At 39.2% G+C, this 17408-nt stretch overlaps 1 protein-coding gene across 1 annotated transcript in view; it reads left to right on the forward strand.

The window, feature by feature from the left end:
- The window catches only part of LOC141796659 (ethanolamine kinase 1), a 60891-nt gene that overhangs the window by 10041 nt on the left and 33442 nt on the right, over positions 1-17408 (forward strand). Inside the window, exons 2-3 of the mRNA XM_074677893.1 lie at positions 14496-14758; positions 16939-17091. Coding sequence (XP_074533994.1) covers positions 14589-14758; positions 16939-17091 — 323 coding nt within the window. The 5' untranslated portion in view covers positions 14496-14588. The remainder of the gene's footprint in view (positions 1-14495; positions 14759-16938; positions 17092-17408) is intronic.

Below are 17408 nucleotides of genomic sequence, written 5' to 3' on the forward strand. Positions count from 1 at the left end.
GATGGAGCTGCACCAGCGCCGTCAGATCAAGTCCGGTGCTGGCTGCGTGGATGACCTCATCAGATGTGGCGGTGGCGGTTTGGCAGCGGGGGAGCGAGTGTAAGCTGTGGCAGGAGATGACAGAAACGTTTTCTGCTGAAGAGCCCGGTGCTGCCGACGCTGGCAGAGGTTTGGAGCTTTAACCGCTTCATGTGACGCAGTGAAGTCAGAGAGCGACAGGAAACACACAGGTCCAGGTCCCTCCAAGGTCCAGATCCCTCCAAGGTCCAAACACCAGGAAACTGATCCAGGAACTAAGAGTTACAACAACAAATCAAGTTCCTCTTTTTAAAGTTTATCTTATAATAACAAAAACTTTATGTGTATAAACACTCACCGGCCACTTCATTAGTCACACCTGTCCAACTGCTCGTTAACTCAAATTTTTAATCAGCCAATCACATGGCAGCAGCTCAGTGCATTGATTCATGTAGACATGATGAAGAGGATCTGCTCAGGTCAAAGCGAGCATCAGGATGGGGAAGAAAGGTGATTTAAGGGACTTTGAACGTGGCATGGTTGTTGGTCTGAGTATTTCAGAAACTGCTGATCTACTGGGATTTTAACCCACAACCATCTCTAGGGTTTACAGAGAATGGTCCCAAAAAGAGAAAATATCCAGTGAGCAGCAGTTCTGTGGGACAAAATGCCTTGTTGATGCCAGAGGTCAGAGGAGAATGGACAGACTGGTTGGAGCTGATAGAAAGGCAACAGTAACTCAAATAACCACTGGTTACAACCGAGGTCTGCAGAAGAGCATCTCTGAACACACAACACGTCCAACCTTGAGGCAGATGGGCTACAGCAGCAGAAGACCACACCGGGTGACCCTCCTGTCAGCTAAGAACAGGAAACTGAGGCTACAATTCACACAGCAACACCAAAACTGGACAATAGAAGATTGGAGAAACGTTGCCTGGTCTGATGAGTCTGGATTTCTGCTCCACATTCAGATGGTGGAGCTCAGAATTTGGCCTCAACAACATGAAAGCATGGATCCATCCTGCCTTGTATCAACGGTTCAGGCTGCTGCTGCTGGTGTAATGGTGTGGGGGAGATTTTCTTGGCTCACTTTGGGCCCCTTAGTACCAACTGAGCATGGTTTAAAGTCCACAGAAAAAAAAGGAAAAAAAGGAAAAAAAGAAAGAAAAAAAAAAAGAAAAAGAAGAAAAACAGAGAAAAACAGAAAAACAAGAGGGGACAAAAGAAAAAAAGAAAGAAAAAAGGAAAAGAAAGAGGGGAAAGAAAAAAAAAAGAAAAAAGAAAAAAAAAGAAAAAAGAAAGTAAAATAGGAAGAAAGAAGAAAAAAGACAAAAAGAAAAACGAAAAAAAAAGAGAAAAAAAAGAAAAAAGAAAAAAAGGAAAAAAGAAAAAAAAAGAAAAAAGGGAAAAAAGAAGAAAAGAGAAAAAAGAAAAAAAAGAAAAAGAAAAAAGAAAAAAAAGGAAAAAAGAAAAAAGAGAAAAAAGAAAAAGAAAAAGAAAAAAAGAAAAAAAAAAAAAGAAAAAAAAAGTCAGCTGGTAAGTCCTGAGTATTGTTGCTGACCATGTCCATCCCTTTATGAGCACAGTGTACCCATCTTCTGATGGCTACTTCCAGCAGGATAACGCTCCATGTCATAAAGCTGGAATCATCTCAGACTGCTTTCTTCAACATGACAATGAGTTCCCTGTACTCAAATGTCCTCCGCAGTCCCCAGATCTCAATCCAATAGAGCACCTTTGGGATGTGGTGGAACGGGAGATTCTCATCATGGATGTTCAGACCACAAATCTGCAGCAACTGTTGATGCTATCATGTCAACATGGACCAAACTCTCTGAGGAAGGTTTCCAGGACCTTGTTAAATCTATGCCACCAAGGATTAAGGCAGTTCTAAGGGAAAAAGGAGGAAAGTCATAACTCAGAGAACACTGATCTGTTACGAGTTTGACTTCACTTTCTTGAGTTACAGTTGGAAAAACAGCAGTTACAGTTTGCCTATAACGCAGCATCAATCTGCACTTTGTGTCAAACCGAAACCAAACGCCACAGAGTAAAACCTCCAAACGACGAGCTGAGCATGCAGGCGCAGGAGGTCAAAGTGAGTCAGCATAAAACCTACGACAGAAGTCAAATAAAATAAAACACAGCAACGTAGTTATCCTTAAAAGAAATGATGGAAATAACACAGAACCCCCCGGCTCTTTCGCTCTGAAGTCATTAACTCAGAGTCTGTTCACACTGGGACTGAGGTTTTTGTCTGATTAGTGTGAAAAGAAAAAAGAGGAGATGGATGAAATATCTTTGGTACACGTCAGTAGATGTTTCAGTTTTCTGTTAGTATTTTAAACTCTTTTAGTTTTAATTTTCTACTGTTTGAATAAATAAATTAGTCTTGTTTTAAAGCTTCAAATAAAGAAATCTTATTAACCCTTTAACCTGCAGCTCAGCTGTTTGGTAGAGCTTGTTTTTTTTAACGTCACTTTGGCCTTGTTCACATGTAGCTGGGTATTTAAAAAACAAATATCTCCTCTCATTCATTTCTTAAAAAACTGTATTCCACACCCACCCATCAAACCAGAGTTTTCATATTTTTTGCTTTGACCAGAGTTTTCAAAAAACATTGTTTTTAGTGGCTTAAAACTGTTATTTTTTATTTATTTATTTATTTATTTATTCATAGATTTTATTTGTTCATTTATTTATTGTTTTTTTGTTCATTCATTCATTTATTTATTTATTTGTTTGTTTGTTGATTTCTTTGTTCATTCATTTATTTCATTATTCATTCATTTATCTATTTATTGATTTTTATCTAATTTAATTTAATTTAATTTAATTTAATTTTATTTTATTTTATTTATTTTTTTTATTTATTTTTTTTTTCAAGATTTTAGACATTCAACAATTTAAAATAAAATCAACTCTTTTTTTTTGGGATAGAAGGTAAGACGGGTACAAATCTAAATTGATTTCATATCCCTACATTAAAAAAGTGAAAGTTAAAGAGTTGTGTTTTTGTCTAGTTTTAAGTAAAATGGTCTTATTCTATTTAGTTTATGTCAAATTCAACTGATCAGCCCAGAAAAAAAGTCTTATTACAAGTTATTTTGAATTGTTTGTAATAAGTACAAAAAAAGAATCAGTAAATAAAAAAACTGGGCTGGTCAGGTGAATGTGGCTCATATCAAATATAACAGAAAAAAACAAATTTAAAACTAGACAAAAAGATTTGATAAGATTTCAGTTTTCCAGTGGCAAAGTAAGTTTAAAAAAGAATAAAAATAAAAACAGGAATTGTATTTTCATTTCAACCTGTTGTATTTAGAGACCCAGGTGGTTACCTGATTAAAAACATCAGCTGTTCGTCCTGCTGTCTGAACGTGAATTAACACAAAGTCTGTGAATAAAAAAACTCAAAGTGTGGAGGAAACATGTTGGTGTGAGCATCGAGTAACTCCTCAAAGAGACGTGTGTGTCGTCTCTGTGCAGAGTGTGTCTGACCTCCTGATGGCGCAGTGTGTGTAGAAACCTCCTACAGGTGCAGCAGTAATCATCTGTTTAATGTCTGACTGTAACACACACACACACACACACACACACACACACACACACACACACACACACACAGGTGGAGAAATCTCCGTCCACCGCTCCGATCCGTCAGCGCTAATTGCTCTGTGAAGTATTTTCTTCCTCATGTGGATCAACAATGTCTTCACAATTAGGCCCCTCCCCCTCCTGCCCCCCCGCCCGGGCCCCGTCCCGCGTGTCACCCTCTCCACTCTCCACATAATGAAGAGACGGCAGGTGTCAGTGCGGACGGCCGATCTGCTCCTGACATGAAGAGTTAGAGTATTAAATGGACTAACTGCCGGCTTTACCGCCGAGGAACGCCGGAGCGCGAGCCCGGTGATTACCGCCGCCCAAACAAAAATGACATTTGTCTGACAATAAAATTGGACGCTAACCTGTCTGAAAGCCGTCTCCATTTGCCTAGAACAAACGTGCACAAACAGTTTGACACACTTTCCCCTTGAATGCAAAGAGACGGCGAGCCATCCTCTGGCTCACGGTAATGGCCCCTCATTGTTGGCCGCAGAGGATGTGCTGCTATTCATACCGCCGGCTGATTGAAAAGAAAATTGAATCCCTTTTGATGTGATAAATGTGTCTATTACTGCATTTGCACACAAAATGTCGGTGAAAATTATAGTGGGGAGGCAGGGCTCAGAGGAGAAAATACACGGGCACGGCGTATCGCCGGCTTTGATTGGAGCTGAAATATAAATATACTGTACCGCTGGATGTAATGAGCCCGCGCTCCCTGCTTTTTCCACAGGAACTTCACAAATGAAAGGCCTTGACAGCCCCAATTGTAAGACTATATGAAAAGGTTAAATGTCTGCGCGGCTTCCTCTCTGCTCCTCTCTTCACAGAGCGTCGGATAAAGGACACCAACAACTGTTTGCCTCCTCGTCAAAGGACGTTTTCTCTTTCCAGAAACTTCTCAAAGACAGCAAGGAGCAGCGCTGCTTGTGTTTCCTAACCCTAACCTCCACGGATCCTCACGAAGGACGGATCATTTCAGGTCGTTAGTCAGCTGACCAAGGAGCTCCACGTGTGTTTTGATTAAAACTGTCTCCACGCTGGGAAACGTCTCTTCTTACAGCCGCTCAGAAACGTTAGCGATGTTTTCTTTCTGACTCTAGACACGTTTCATTATGATCATATCCTGTGAGGAGTGGAGGTTGTTGAGGACACACAAGCAGCTGGTTTCTATCCAAGTCTTTGTGTCAGCTCACACTGGATCTGCTCTGCCGAGGTCCGGCTGCTTCCCTGCTCCGGCAGGTTGCAGCAGATACTTTCCAGATCCTCTCTTAGCCGTACGCCAGAGTGCGTGGAGTGGGAAGCATGGGAATTTGTCAGTCTGTGACTCCAGTTGTCTGTCAGTCATTCAGCTTCTTGGACTGAACACGCAATGTAAAGGAGTCGCACGGCACACAGATCTGGTGGATTTGAGGCGTGAAGCTCAGGTTAATGTTCAGCAGTTACTCTGCAGCTGTCTGTTCAAACTTGGTAAATGAGCAATGGTAGCACATGACCAGGATTTACTAATGTGATATAATACTTTGTCGCTTTGCATTCTGGGAAAAGTTGTCCTACACTGAAGGGTCTGCAACCTGCAGCTGTGGAGCCTCATCAAAGTTGAGCAATATAATCAATATATGTTTTTAAATTCAAGAATTATTTCAAAAGTTGAGAAATAATTAATATTTATTTATTTATTTATTTATTTTTTAAATCAAGCAATTTCTTTTAAATTTTTAAACTATTCAAAACATTTTTTTTTTGAGACTTTTGCATTTTTTTTTAATTTGGAACATTTTTAATTTATATTATTGCACATTTTTTAATTTTAGAAAAATGTTTTGAAGATTTTGCAATGTAGCTGTTTTTTTAATTACAATTCTTTTCTGCAAATTAATTACATTTTTTAATTTTTCACGTTTTTAAAATTATTATTACAACTTATTGAAATTCTATTCAATTTAGCAACTTCATTAAATTTTGATATTACAATTTTTTTAATATTTTATATATATATATATATATATATATATATATATATATATATATATATATATATATATATATATATATATATATAATTTAAAAATAATTTTAAATAATATTTTTTAAAATTAAAAATAACCAAGACATCAAATATCTGATTTTATAAATACAGAAAAAAAGAAGAATTTTTTAGTTGATTATTTACTAGATTTTTTCTTTGTCTATGATTTAAAACACTTTTTTTGTCTTCATTATTAAGAATTAAAAAGATCTGTGAAAAAGAGTCACATCTTTCTGACAGGGGATGGTGGTGCTCATGGGAAACAGAGTCTCTACCCTGGGAAAATAAAGGTTTCTCTGTGTGTAAAGTCAAACAGAGCCTCACACAGACTGAACTCTCGTGGTCTTTATAAAAACAGTTTTCAGTGAAATAAAGATGAAATCCTGGAGGAAAATCTGCCAGCCAGAAAATGTAAGTTCCACTTAGTTAAACGCTGAGCTGTTCACTCTGCTTTTCTCCATTCCCTCCCTTTATTTCCACATCCTGTTGAATAGACGCCGCGCGGGTTTTATCTCTTTACCTCCGTGAAAAAAAATCTGAGCGATGTCAAGAAGTCAAGAGAAACTCCAGCAACATTAACTCAGTTTGTAACTCTTTCATTCTCTCTTTAACACAACTGTTGCTTTGTTGATCCTTTCATAAATGATTAATTTTCAAGGCTCAAAGGCCCAAAAGTTAATGTCTGCATTCTTCTCACCAGCAATCAAGAGGAGGCGGCGAGAAAGGAGAGCCAAACACGGAGCGCCGAGTCCTCTGAGAGCTGCGGGAACAGCAGATTGATGCACGCGGCGAGCATTGTCTGCTTCCTCTCTCAGAGCGGCCCCTGCGCTCAGCTTCCTGTGAAAGGTGCTCGCAGCGACGCAAACACTGACTCCTCTGCTCTGCTCTGCAGCCTGACCCTCACATTTTTCATCTCCACGCTCAGCTCCCTTTCAATGCTCGCCGTCTTTGATGATGAGACGCTCTTTGATGGCGAGCAGATTTCATTTGCGTCTAAAAGCTTGCAAAGTATTCGGTTCAAGACGATCGCTGCGTTCGTGACTTCGAGGCAATTACTGTAATGATGCAAAATGGTAAACATTGGCCCAGCGTCTGAATAATTTAGCAGGCTGAAAACACGCTGCCCCAGTGTTTACCAGACGTGTTTACAGAGCCACGCGGCGAGCAGTGAAGGTCGTGTCTGAGCCAGCTGATTGGAGGAGGGTTAAAGGGCTCTTCAGGAGTTTTAGACAATGGACTCTGCCCAGGCTGCTGCACGCCGCCCAGAGCATCCCAGGAGGATTTATCCAGAGCCACTTTTACTGTGCTTACTCTAACTCAGCGTTCCCGTGTGAGCGCCGTTTGCTGCGAGCCCGGTTTGACGTTAGAGCAGCGTGGTCAGATATCAGAGCAAAGAGAAGTTTACACTGAGAAGAGAAAGAGAAAGAGAAAGGGGGGTCGTGTTTAATCTTTGTGTTTCATGAGTTTATCCCTCAGACCGTAGAAAACAACGACGTAGCTCAGCGACGTCAAACGTCTGTTCCTGAAACCGTGAAATGAAGTCAATCCACGGACACAGACACATTCGCTATGACGCCAGATGAGTTTGTCTTCAAGCAGCTACAGGGCGCCCGCGGGTCACGTGACCTGAGCTGTGTCTCTGATTGAAAAATCAAACAATCCTAATAACTTCGAAACTCCCGAGATAGAAAAAAAATCCCCTGTTAATAAAAAACAGAAGGACTAACGTTGAACGGGTAAACAGACTGTAAAAAAAAAAAATGGACGTCCCCTTGCTCGGCTCAAAGTGAGGTCTCCACAAAAACTGCTCCCCCTGGTGGCTGGCTGCAGTATAGGTCAAAAAAATCCATCTCCCCAGTCATTCCAGATGGGCTGTGGTCAAACTTTAACAAATGAATCCACCTGGTAGAAATGTTTCTCATGTCTGATTGTTGTGGTGATTTGAAGATATCATTTGGCTGTCTTGTATCCAAGTCCTCTTTTTTCTGAAAAGTTTTGTTTTTATGGTTATAAGTGGTTAAAACGAGGCTAATGCCATGATTGACAGCTGACGTTCTCGTGTATTTTTTTCAGAGATTGTAAAATATGTTGGAGGTAGAGTCAGGAAGTGATTAGACTCTCCAAATAAATAAAATAATTATTATTTTTTGTCACCCAGCTCCACTCAGATGGAAATGGAGGAGCCACACTGTCCACTCTATATAAAGTCTATGGATACAACCACGGACTGCGGAAGTTTCCAGAAGTCTCAGAGGAGTGGCTCCTTGTTTCTGAAGAAGTGTTTCCCATCGATGATAGACGTACGAACATCCTCAGAAACACATCAGGGCCTCGTGTACAGAGAGAGCGTACGTACATGAACGTGGCGTACGCTCTTTTCCACGGCACAGTTCAGACGTATCGAGAGTGAAACGACCGTGGAAATGTGCGGAGCCTCACGCCAACTTCATCTCTGGCGTCCGACCATGATGACACCTGGATCATCAGACCCTCCAGGTTCCTGAGGGTGATCCAGACCACCAGCTGGCTCTGAGGGCGATGGCGTCTTCTTGGTGAGTCTGTTTGTTCCTGTGACTGTCTCCATGTTAATCCCTGTGATGGGCACTGAGCGTGTGCGCCCCCAAACTCTGTCCCCTCTTCACAGCTTCATCAATCAGACGTTAAAGTTCAAGACTTCATGATTTTTGCTGGTGAATCTAAAGCTCAAGATGTTTCTTTTTTTAAGTTATTTTATTATTTTTTTATGCCTTAAAGGCCCATTTCTGCTCAACGTAACGTACGGAAACAGACGGCGCCTTCTGTCCGTGCTCTGCGTTCATTTCGTACGTATTTCTGCACGTTTCCATGAAGCGTACGGATACGGACCAAACAAAGCAGTACCACTGGAAACCTGTGGGGGCAGAGTTGCTGTTACTACCTGTAACAAGGCTTTAGTGAGACACGAAGAAGAAATAACAACGGCATTGGAACTTTTGTGACGTATTTAACAGCGTCACTGCCTGCTACAACGCTGCCTGTGTTTTTGTGTTTTATGACAGCGGTGCATCATTAACACCTCCTCCACAGTCGCTGTGCCTGTTTTTGAGTTTTGTTGTCATGAACTTTTGACTCTGGGCTATCCATTCTTTATGTTATGCTGGGGCTTCTGGACCTTACCTCTTCTACTCTGCCGCAGCTAGCTTAGCTTAGCAGTAAGCTAACAGTTTCCCAAGAAAACTCTGATTCTGTTTTTTTTTTTTTTTTTTTTTTACCAGCTAACTTTACTGGAGTAACAGACCGAGGAGTTGTAAAACCTCAGACCTGTGGACCCCTGTTTTGGCCCCTAGTCTGGCTCCTGAGTGCTGCTGCCCTCCCAGCCAGGTCACTCTTAGAAAAGAGATCCTTATTTTAATGTTATATGGTTACATAAAATAATTATTTTTAAAAAATGGTTGTTAAAGTCCAAATAAACACCATCTGGTTTTCTTTGCTTTACTTTGAAATTTTTGTGTATTTTTTGAGAAAGCTAAATTATAAAAATAAAAATATTTTTTGTAAATTTATTCAGTTTCATTTTTGTTTTTTTTAATTATTATTTTTGATTCAAACATTTTTGAAAATTCAGGATTTTTTTCAGATTTGTGAAATTTAAATTATTTCTGATTTTTTTTTTACAACTTTTAAATTTCTTTTTTTTTTTTTAATTTCAAACATTTTTGAAAAGTCAAATTTTGGAAAATTTCACAATTCTTTTTAAACCTAAAACAAAAATTTGACTGGTTTTGTCTGTTTTATTTTGAAGATTATCAGATGGTTTAAGTTGGTTTCTATCCAACTCGATCTGGTTGTTGTAAATACACACCTGACATAGACATGCTGCAAAAACAGGAGTCCTGATAGAGCTGGGATGTTATGTGCTTTGACGCCACGGATGACGATCCAAGGGCCTGAAAAACTGGGGTTCAGAGATCTAGACCAGGATGATAAGTCCCCTTTAATCAGATGTTCCTGAAGTTAACTTTTAAACCTGAGACTGTTGTAATAAATTAATCAAGGTGCAGACTTCAGTGGTGTTTGTTTGTGAATGAGTGATGTGTAAAAGTTTCACCAGAGCGCCTCCACCAGGGCTGACAAAAACTACCAGACTGGGACTTTCTCCCTGCAGCTCTCAGGAGAGCGTCAGAGTTAGATCAGTAAACTGAAGTTCAGAGGATCCGTAAACTCGTCCTGCTGTGTGTCCCGCTGCACGCGCCTGCTGCAGAGCTCTGACCAGCGGTGGTTAATGTGTAAACGGGCTCCGTGTCCGTGAAGATGTCCACAGGAACATTGGCCCCTGATAAGCAACCTGTGCTGCTGGCTCTGGACGCTGGACACGTGTGGACAGTCTCAGCAGGTCTCAGAGCTTGTTTGGGGATTTTTGGGACCTGTCTGTGCTCCTCTTTGACTTCCTGTTGCCTCAGGATGAAATCTGTGGGGCTGTCCTGAAACTTGAGGCACGTTTGAACGATGAGTTGTTGAATCTGAGGAAAGGTCGCGTAACGTCAGGGCTTCTGGTGTTCGAAGTGTTTCTGGAGCAGATTTTGGATCTAATCTGTGAGAATGGACGGACAGTCTGAGAGCTCACTTCTCCACGTGGACATCCGTATCGATGAGCAGGAACCTCGGGGAGGGATCCTGGACCTCCTCAGGAGACTCCGTCCTCACTGGAAGGCAGAGGACGTTCAGATGAAGGCAAGTCAGTCTTTGTATCTCCAGATCAGGGGTCTTCAACCTGTGGCTCTGGGGCCTCATGTGGTCCTTTGACTCCTCTGCAGTGGCTCCTTGTAGCTTTAAAAATATCAAAATAAAGAATAGTTATTTTTCTTACAGAGGGTATTGATGATTAAAGACACTGACACTAAAGAAAAGAAGAGAAAATTGAAAATGTTTTGAAGGCAAGTTTTTTGATTTACTTGCAAATTTCAATTTTTTTTAACTTCTGCATTTGCAAATTGTTTAAATTCCATTTTTTTAAGTTTTGTACATTTTTGAAATTTTGACAATTCATTGAAAATTTAGAAAATTAAGTGAAATTACAATTTTTTGCCAATTTATGAGATTTCCGAAAATTTTTGAAATGACAATTTTATTATTATTATTATTATTTTATTTTATTTTATTTTTTATCTTTTTAATTTTGGCATGTTTTTATTTTTAACTTTTCAATTAAAAATTTGCAAAATTCTGATATTTTAAAATTTTTAAAAATGTTACAACTTATTGAAATGTTAAGTTTGAAAATTTATGAAATTATGATATCGCAGTTTTTTGACTTTTTTTAGTTGAAAATTTATTGAAATAGCAACAATAAAAAAAATAAATAAATAAAACTAGTACATCATTTGTACCATTTTATAAACAAAGGGTTAGAGTTAGGGTTAGAATTCTATGCATAGCAATTTATTGGTCAGAGCCATAGACTGTAAACAACAATGGACATCTTGCTCAGCTCAAAGTGAGGTTTCCACAAAAACTGCTCCCCCTGGTGGCTGGCTGCAGTATAGGTTAAAAAATCCATCTCCCCAGTCATTCCAGATGGGCTGTGGTCAAACTTTGAAAAATTAATCCACCTGGTAGAAATGTTTCTCACGTCTGATTGTTGTGGTGATTTGAAGATATCATTTGGCTGTCTTGTATCCAAGTCCTCTTTTTTCTGAAAAGTTTAATAAGAGGTTAAAAACGAGGCTTTACGTCACGTTTAACGATGATTGACAACTGACCTTTTTGTGTATTTTTTTCAGGGATTGTAAAACATGTCTGGAGGTAGAGTCAGGAAGTGATTAGTGTTTTTTTTCCAGGTAATGGATACTTAATTATCTTTTTATCTAGTCTTTCTATTGTTCCCTTTATTATTAACCCTGAAGCTGTTGGCAGTAATAATCCTTCCTGAAAATACCAAATAAATAATAATCAAATATTGGAGTGTTTGTAGAAACCAATGGACCTTGAGGTGAAAGCTTGACAAGCTATAATGAAATATATGATATATTAATAGGGAGGCTATCACAAAACCTTTAACAAAATATAGTATTGTTGATTTTTTTTATTAAATTATGACCTGATAGTCTTCAAATAATACTGAGGAAAACATTTACTAAACTGAAAATAAATGTTTCTAATTTTCAAAATAAAAGCGTGTTGTAGGAGAAGCTAAATTAAAGCTGGTACAGTGAAAAAGGCTCCATAGAAACTCTTCTTATGTCCCTGTAAAGAAAAACCCCTCTCAGAGCCAGCAGAAAGCCCAAGGTGCCCGGACACAATAGCAGGTTTTATTATCCTGGTCTTAACCCTGGGAGCAGATGAGCGGCGGCGTCAGAGCAGCTGTTGAGAGCAGAATGGACTCTTTCTGGTCCCATGTGCAAACACAAGGTCCAATCTGTCAGAGAAATAGGGTTTCTGTTTGTCAGGTGACGGCGCGTCGGGAAGGTGACCTCTCAATCTACAGCAGGTCCACAAATGTACACAAAGGAGGAGGAGAAGTGTCTGTTTCCTGCCGCGCTCAGACCCAGAACCAGACTTTAATGATGGATTGTGGTCCTCAGTTTGGGGTACACAGACCAGACAGGGACAGGGTCCACTTCACTTCATTTTATTTTGTTTTTATTAACCTTCGAATGCAGGTTCAGCATCTTTGGGCACTTTATTTTTTTTATTTTATTGTAAAGTATACATTTACATTTCTTTATGAGTCTGAAGTGTGGTCGGTGATTTGCCCTGGAGTTTTAATTTACAAATTACAGATATGGTCGATTCACATTGTATTAAAAACGCAGACGTCCTCCAAAATTATTACAAACTATCTGTAGGGATGGGAATCTAAAACCGGTTCATGTTCAGAATCCATAAGAAATGTTTCAATCCATGGATATCGTTAGCCTTTGTGCTTAACGATTCCTTATTAATTCTTTACATTGTGCCGGAGCTGCCGGGCCTTGCGTCGACTAGTCTGCTGCAGCTAGCTTAGCTTAGCAGTTAGCTAACGTTTCCCAAGAAAACTCTGGTTCAGGATTTTCAGCCTGAAGTTTTCTTGAAGAACTGACTTCATAAAGAAATGTTCATCACTCTCTCTCAGGAGATTCATATTCAGCACATTCAACATAGTATAAATCACCTTATTTACCAAAATAACAAAATAGAGCTAGCTTGATGCTAGCGTATATGAGAAACTGCATTAACATGCTAGCAGTTAGCATACATCAGTATAACTTCAGCTTCAGAATTTCAGCTTTCATCACAGAAACATATCACATCAACTCTTTGTAAAAAATACTGAGAATTTCAAACGTCAAAAGCTAACAGGCTAATGAAAGGCTCATGGCTGACGCAAAGGTTCCAAACAACTTAAACCATTGCTATAACCACTTTGAGACACTAGATGGCTACTGTGTGAGTTTGGATGCGGTAAAGAAGCAGGGTCTGTTTTCTTAAAACATCCTAAGTCTAAAAGTAGCTGTTAGCAACATCGTTCTTCTTTATTATTATTATATTATCATATAATTCTTCCTGAATTTCCCCTCAGCCTTAAATTACTTATTCACTTTTCTATTCAATTCTATTCTATTCTATTCTATTCTATTCTATTCTATTCTATTTAAAAATATATATGATTTGAACATTTTTGCAGTTTTTTTAAGATTGTGCAAATTTTTAAAATTTCTAAAATTTTTGCAATTTTTTTAACAATTTCAAAAGTTTTCGATTTTTTTTCAGACATTTGTAGTTTCTTTTTTTTTTTTTTTTTTTTAATTTCAACATTTTTCCAAATATTTGAAATTTTAAATTGTTTTGAATTTTTTGAAAATTTTGCTATTTCATTTTGTTTTAACATCTTTTTAATTTCTGCAGATTTATTAATAAAAATATTTAAAAGAAATAAAAAAAAAAAAAAAACAATTTCATAGATTAAAAAAACAAAAAACAAAAAAAAAACTTCTGGTTTAGACAATTATTCCCTAGATTTTCACATTACACAGATTTTTTTTTTCCACCTTTTTGTCTTTATAGTGAAGATAAAGTAGATTTTGTGTCTCCTGAATGACTTTAATCCAGGTGAGCTGAGGAAAAATGGCTCCTATGAAAGTAAAGGTTGCAGACCCTGGTCCTGAACATGAATCCTTCATGTGATGTGGAGGTGAAGGTGTGTGTGTTTTCTCTCGGTCTGGATGAAAACCTGATTACGTTCTGAGCGATGGTCTCAGACCCACAGAGCTCTTTGGGGGATTGTGGCAGAGAAAGAGGCTCAGAAACCGCTGGATGACAACAGAAGCCCCACGAGGCCTCAGCAGGCAAACAGTGGTCACTGCGGTGCTGTTGTGTACACAAACACACACACACACACACACACACACACACACACACACACACACACACACACTGACACACACTCTGGGCAGAGTGTGTGTCAGTGTGTGGTGGGAGTGGGGTTTATCCACTTTCTGTGACCTGTTTCTGCTGTTAGTGTCCCTCATGTTTCTGTCATTTTCAGGACTTAAAGTGGGCGGAGACTCCATCTTAAAGGGACAGTCCCTCTGTTACAGGAGGCTGTGTTGTCACAGAGTTATCAGTGTTATCCTTGAACCACCTGTAAGGAGCTGTTAACGCTCCTCTCAGAGTTGGTTCAGCTTTTATGGACTCTGTGGAGTCAGAGCTGACGACCTTCATGAACCAGCGCTCAGCCTCAGGTCCTGGTTTTAAAGAGGGGGTGTTACCCACTCCCACATCTGAAACATGGACATGCTCTGATTCATACCTCCTGTATTCAGAAAGGTCAGACCCTTCCTGATGAGGTGATAATGAATACATGTCGTTGTGTTTCTTTCAGACCTTCACAGAGGGCATCACCAACCAGCTGATCGGCTGCTTCGTGGGCTCGCTGCAGGAGCCGGGCTGCGTCCTGGTCCGGCTCTACGGCAGGATGACGGAGCTCTACGTGAACCGGGACCTGGAGGTGGAAATGTTCCAGGTGCTCCACGCCCACGGATGTGGTCCACAGATCTACTGCAGCTTCCTGAACGGCATCTGCTACGAGTTTGTGAGGGGGACGGTGCTGGACGACACGCTGCTCCGACAGCCCTCCATCTACAGGTCTGAGCCTGACCCCCCTGTGTGGGACTACTGTGATGTGGATTTGATCAGAGGAGGTGTAGTCCCACTTTTTAAACCACTTCATTAACATCTTATTTAAACTTTGAGCCTTTATTAACTGTTAATACGGTCTCTGTTCAATAAAATGACAAAACTCGAGAATTTAGACACTTCATCAGGAGAACTCCAGGCCTCTAGGGGCGCTATGGGCTCAGTTTATCAAACTCTACCACTGATGTAGAGAAGAGGACAAAACAGGGAACTTTAATAGGATACATATTGTCATATTAATCTTTATCAGACACCAGCCATGGTAAAATAAGACATCTGTGACTTAAGGTTCGCTTAGAGCAAGGGTGTTCAACCTGTGGCTCTGGAGCCTCATGCGGCCCTATGACTCCTTTGCAGTAGCTCCTTGTAGCTTTAAAAATAATTGTTGAAATTAAGATTCTTTTTTATTTTTCTTCCAGAGGGTATTGATGATTAAAGACACTGACACTAAATAAAATCCTGTGTTAACATTTAAACTAAACATGTAGCACATCTGTCAATAAAGCTTTATAATTTATTTATAGGTTTTTGTATTCATAGTTAATGTATATTATTTTTTATTATATTTATATTATATTATATTATATTATATTATATTATATTAAATTATATTATATTATATTGTTTTATATTGTATTATATTATATTATATTATATTATATTATTTTATATTATATTATATTATTTTATATTATATTAAATTATATTATTTTTTTTTTTCTTGAGACTTTTGCATTTTTGCTTTTGATTGTTAATTGTTATTTTTTGACATTTATTCAAATGTAGAAAAAAAAATTAAGAATTTGCATTTTTTTATTTTTTTTTATTTTTGCAAATTCTATACTTTTAAAGTTTTACAAATTTTTGCAAATTATTATTTTTTTTATTCTAAATTTTGTATTTTTTTGTAAACTATAATTTATTTAAAATTTAAAATTTTGGGAATTTTTGCATTTTTTTGCACAGTTTTTTATATTTCCTTTTGTTTTTTAAAAAAAATATGTTTTTTATTTCAAGTTTTTAAAAAATTTAGCAACTTTCTGAAATGACTTAAATTTTGCAAATTTATGAAAGTATTTTACAGCTTTTTCAAGGTTTTTTAACATTTGCAAATTTATCAAAAATAAAAAAAAAAATCAGAAATCACCTGTACAATTAAATAAACTCAAAAACCTTCTCATTTAGATAATTATTCACGATATTTTTACTTTGTATTTTGTACAGAATGGCTTTAATCCAGGTGAGCTGAGGAAAAATGGCTCCTATAAAAGTAAAGGTTACAGGTTGTTGTTTTTTCCAGCACTGTAAAAATATGGATAGTGGTTGATTTCTATATAAAACCAACAGAAAGGCTTTATCTGAGGGTCCGTGAAACTTACCATGTGTTGAATTATCAAATCATGACCCTTGGTAATGATCTCTGACGTCTGTTAAATGTCTGTGATTGATTCCATCAGGGTTGTTGCTCAGATTCCTCAGACTGGCTGCACAGAGTCAGATCTGATCCGTGTCGGTCTCTCAGGGATCCAGCAGGTCCACCAGGCCTGACGAGAAACCTTGAACATTCCTGTCTCAGATAATACCCTGTGTTTTCCAGAGGTCATGTGTGAGTGTGTGAATGCTCTGTCGTAAGTGTGTGTGTGTGTGTGTGTGTGTGTGTGTGTGTGTGTGTGTGTGTGTGTGTGTGTGTGTGTGTGTGTGTGTGTGTGTTTGTGTGTGTTTCAGTTGTGCTGATGCAGGTGTTTTGTTTTAATTATTTCAGCTGAGTCATGTTTCATGTTGAGCAATGCTGCTCAGCCATGCCCCTGCTTTCATTCATCATGATAACATGCGGCGTCGTAACTCAGCGAGCAGGACGGCGGGACGCCACGCAGCGCGCTGAGGCTGAGCAGCGAGGGCCACGACACACATCCATCAGCTGCGGCCTGTGTGTGAAACCAGGAGGACTCTGTGTGGCTGAGAACGAGCTCTCACTCCGTGGAGAGGTCACCGGAGGCCTCCTCTTCTTTAGGAGCAGGAGGAGATAAGAGCGCTGGAGCAGGGGGAGCTGTATTCCTCCTCTGATAATGGCTGTTTGTGCAATAACAGCGTCAGCCGGGCTCATGTGAGGAAATGTTTTCTCTCTGCAGATTGATCGCAGCAGAGCTGGGGAGGATCCACTCCATCCAGCCAAAGCGCGGCCGGCCCGTTGAGCCTCTGCTCTGGACCAAGATGTCCCACTTTCTCACGCTGGTGCAGAGCAGCGAGACCGGCAGCCCGGCCCAGCAGCCCCACTCCACGAGGTAAGGAACCAGAGGAGGAAAGGAAAGGAGGAGACACAAAGAGGGTCGGGATGTTAGACAAAAATGGTAGAGAAGAAAGAGTTTACTCTGGGTCACTGGCACCGCGTCGACACAGGGGTTTAAACCTTCCTCAGAAAGTTCCTCCAGCTCTGTTCCCAGTTCCTCCTTTCTTTGATAACAGCCATTTTTCCTCAGCTCACCTGGATTAAAGTCATTCAGGAGCCACAAAATCTACTTTATCTTCACAATAAAGACTAAAAAGTGGATCCGATTTGATACACAGTTAAAATCCAGTAAATAATTATCAAACCAAAAGG

This window comes from Halichoeres trimaculatus, unplaced genomic scaffold (genome assembly GCF_033239565.1).
Source record: "Halichoeres trimaculatus isolate MK-OKI-2021-1 unplaced genomic scaffold, fHalTri1.1 fHalTri1_scaffold_10, whole genome shotgun sequence".
Classification (NCBI taxonomy): domain Eukaryota; kingdom Metazoa; phylum Chordata; class Actinopteri; order Labriformes; family Labridae; genus Halichoeres; species Halichoeres trimaculatus.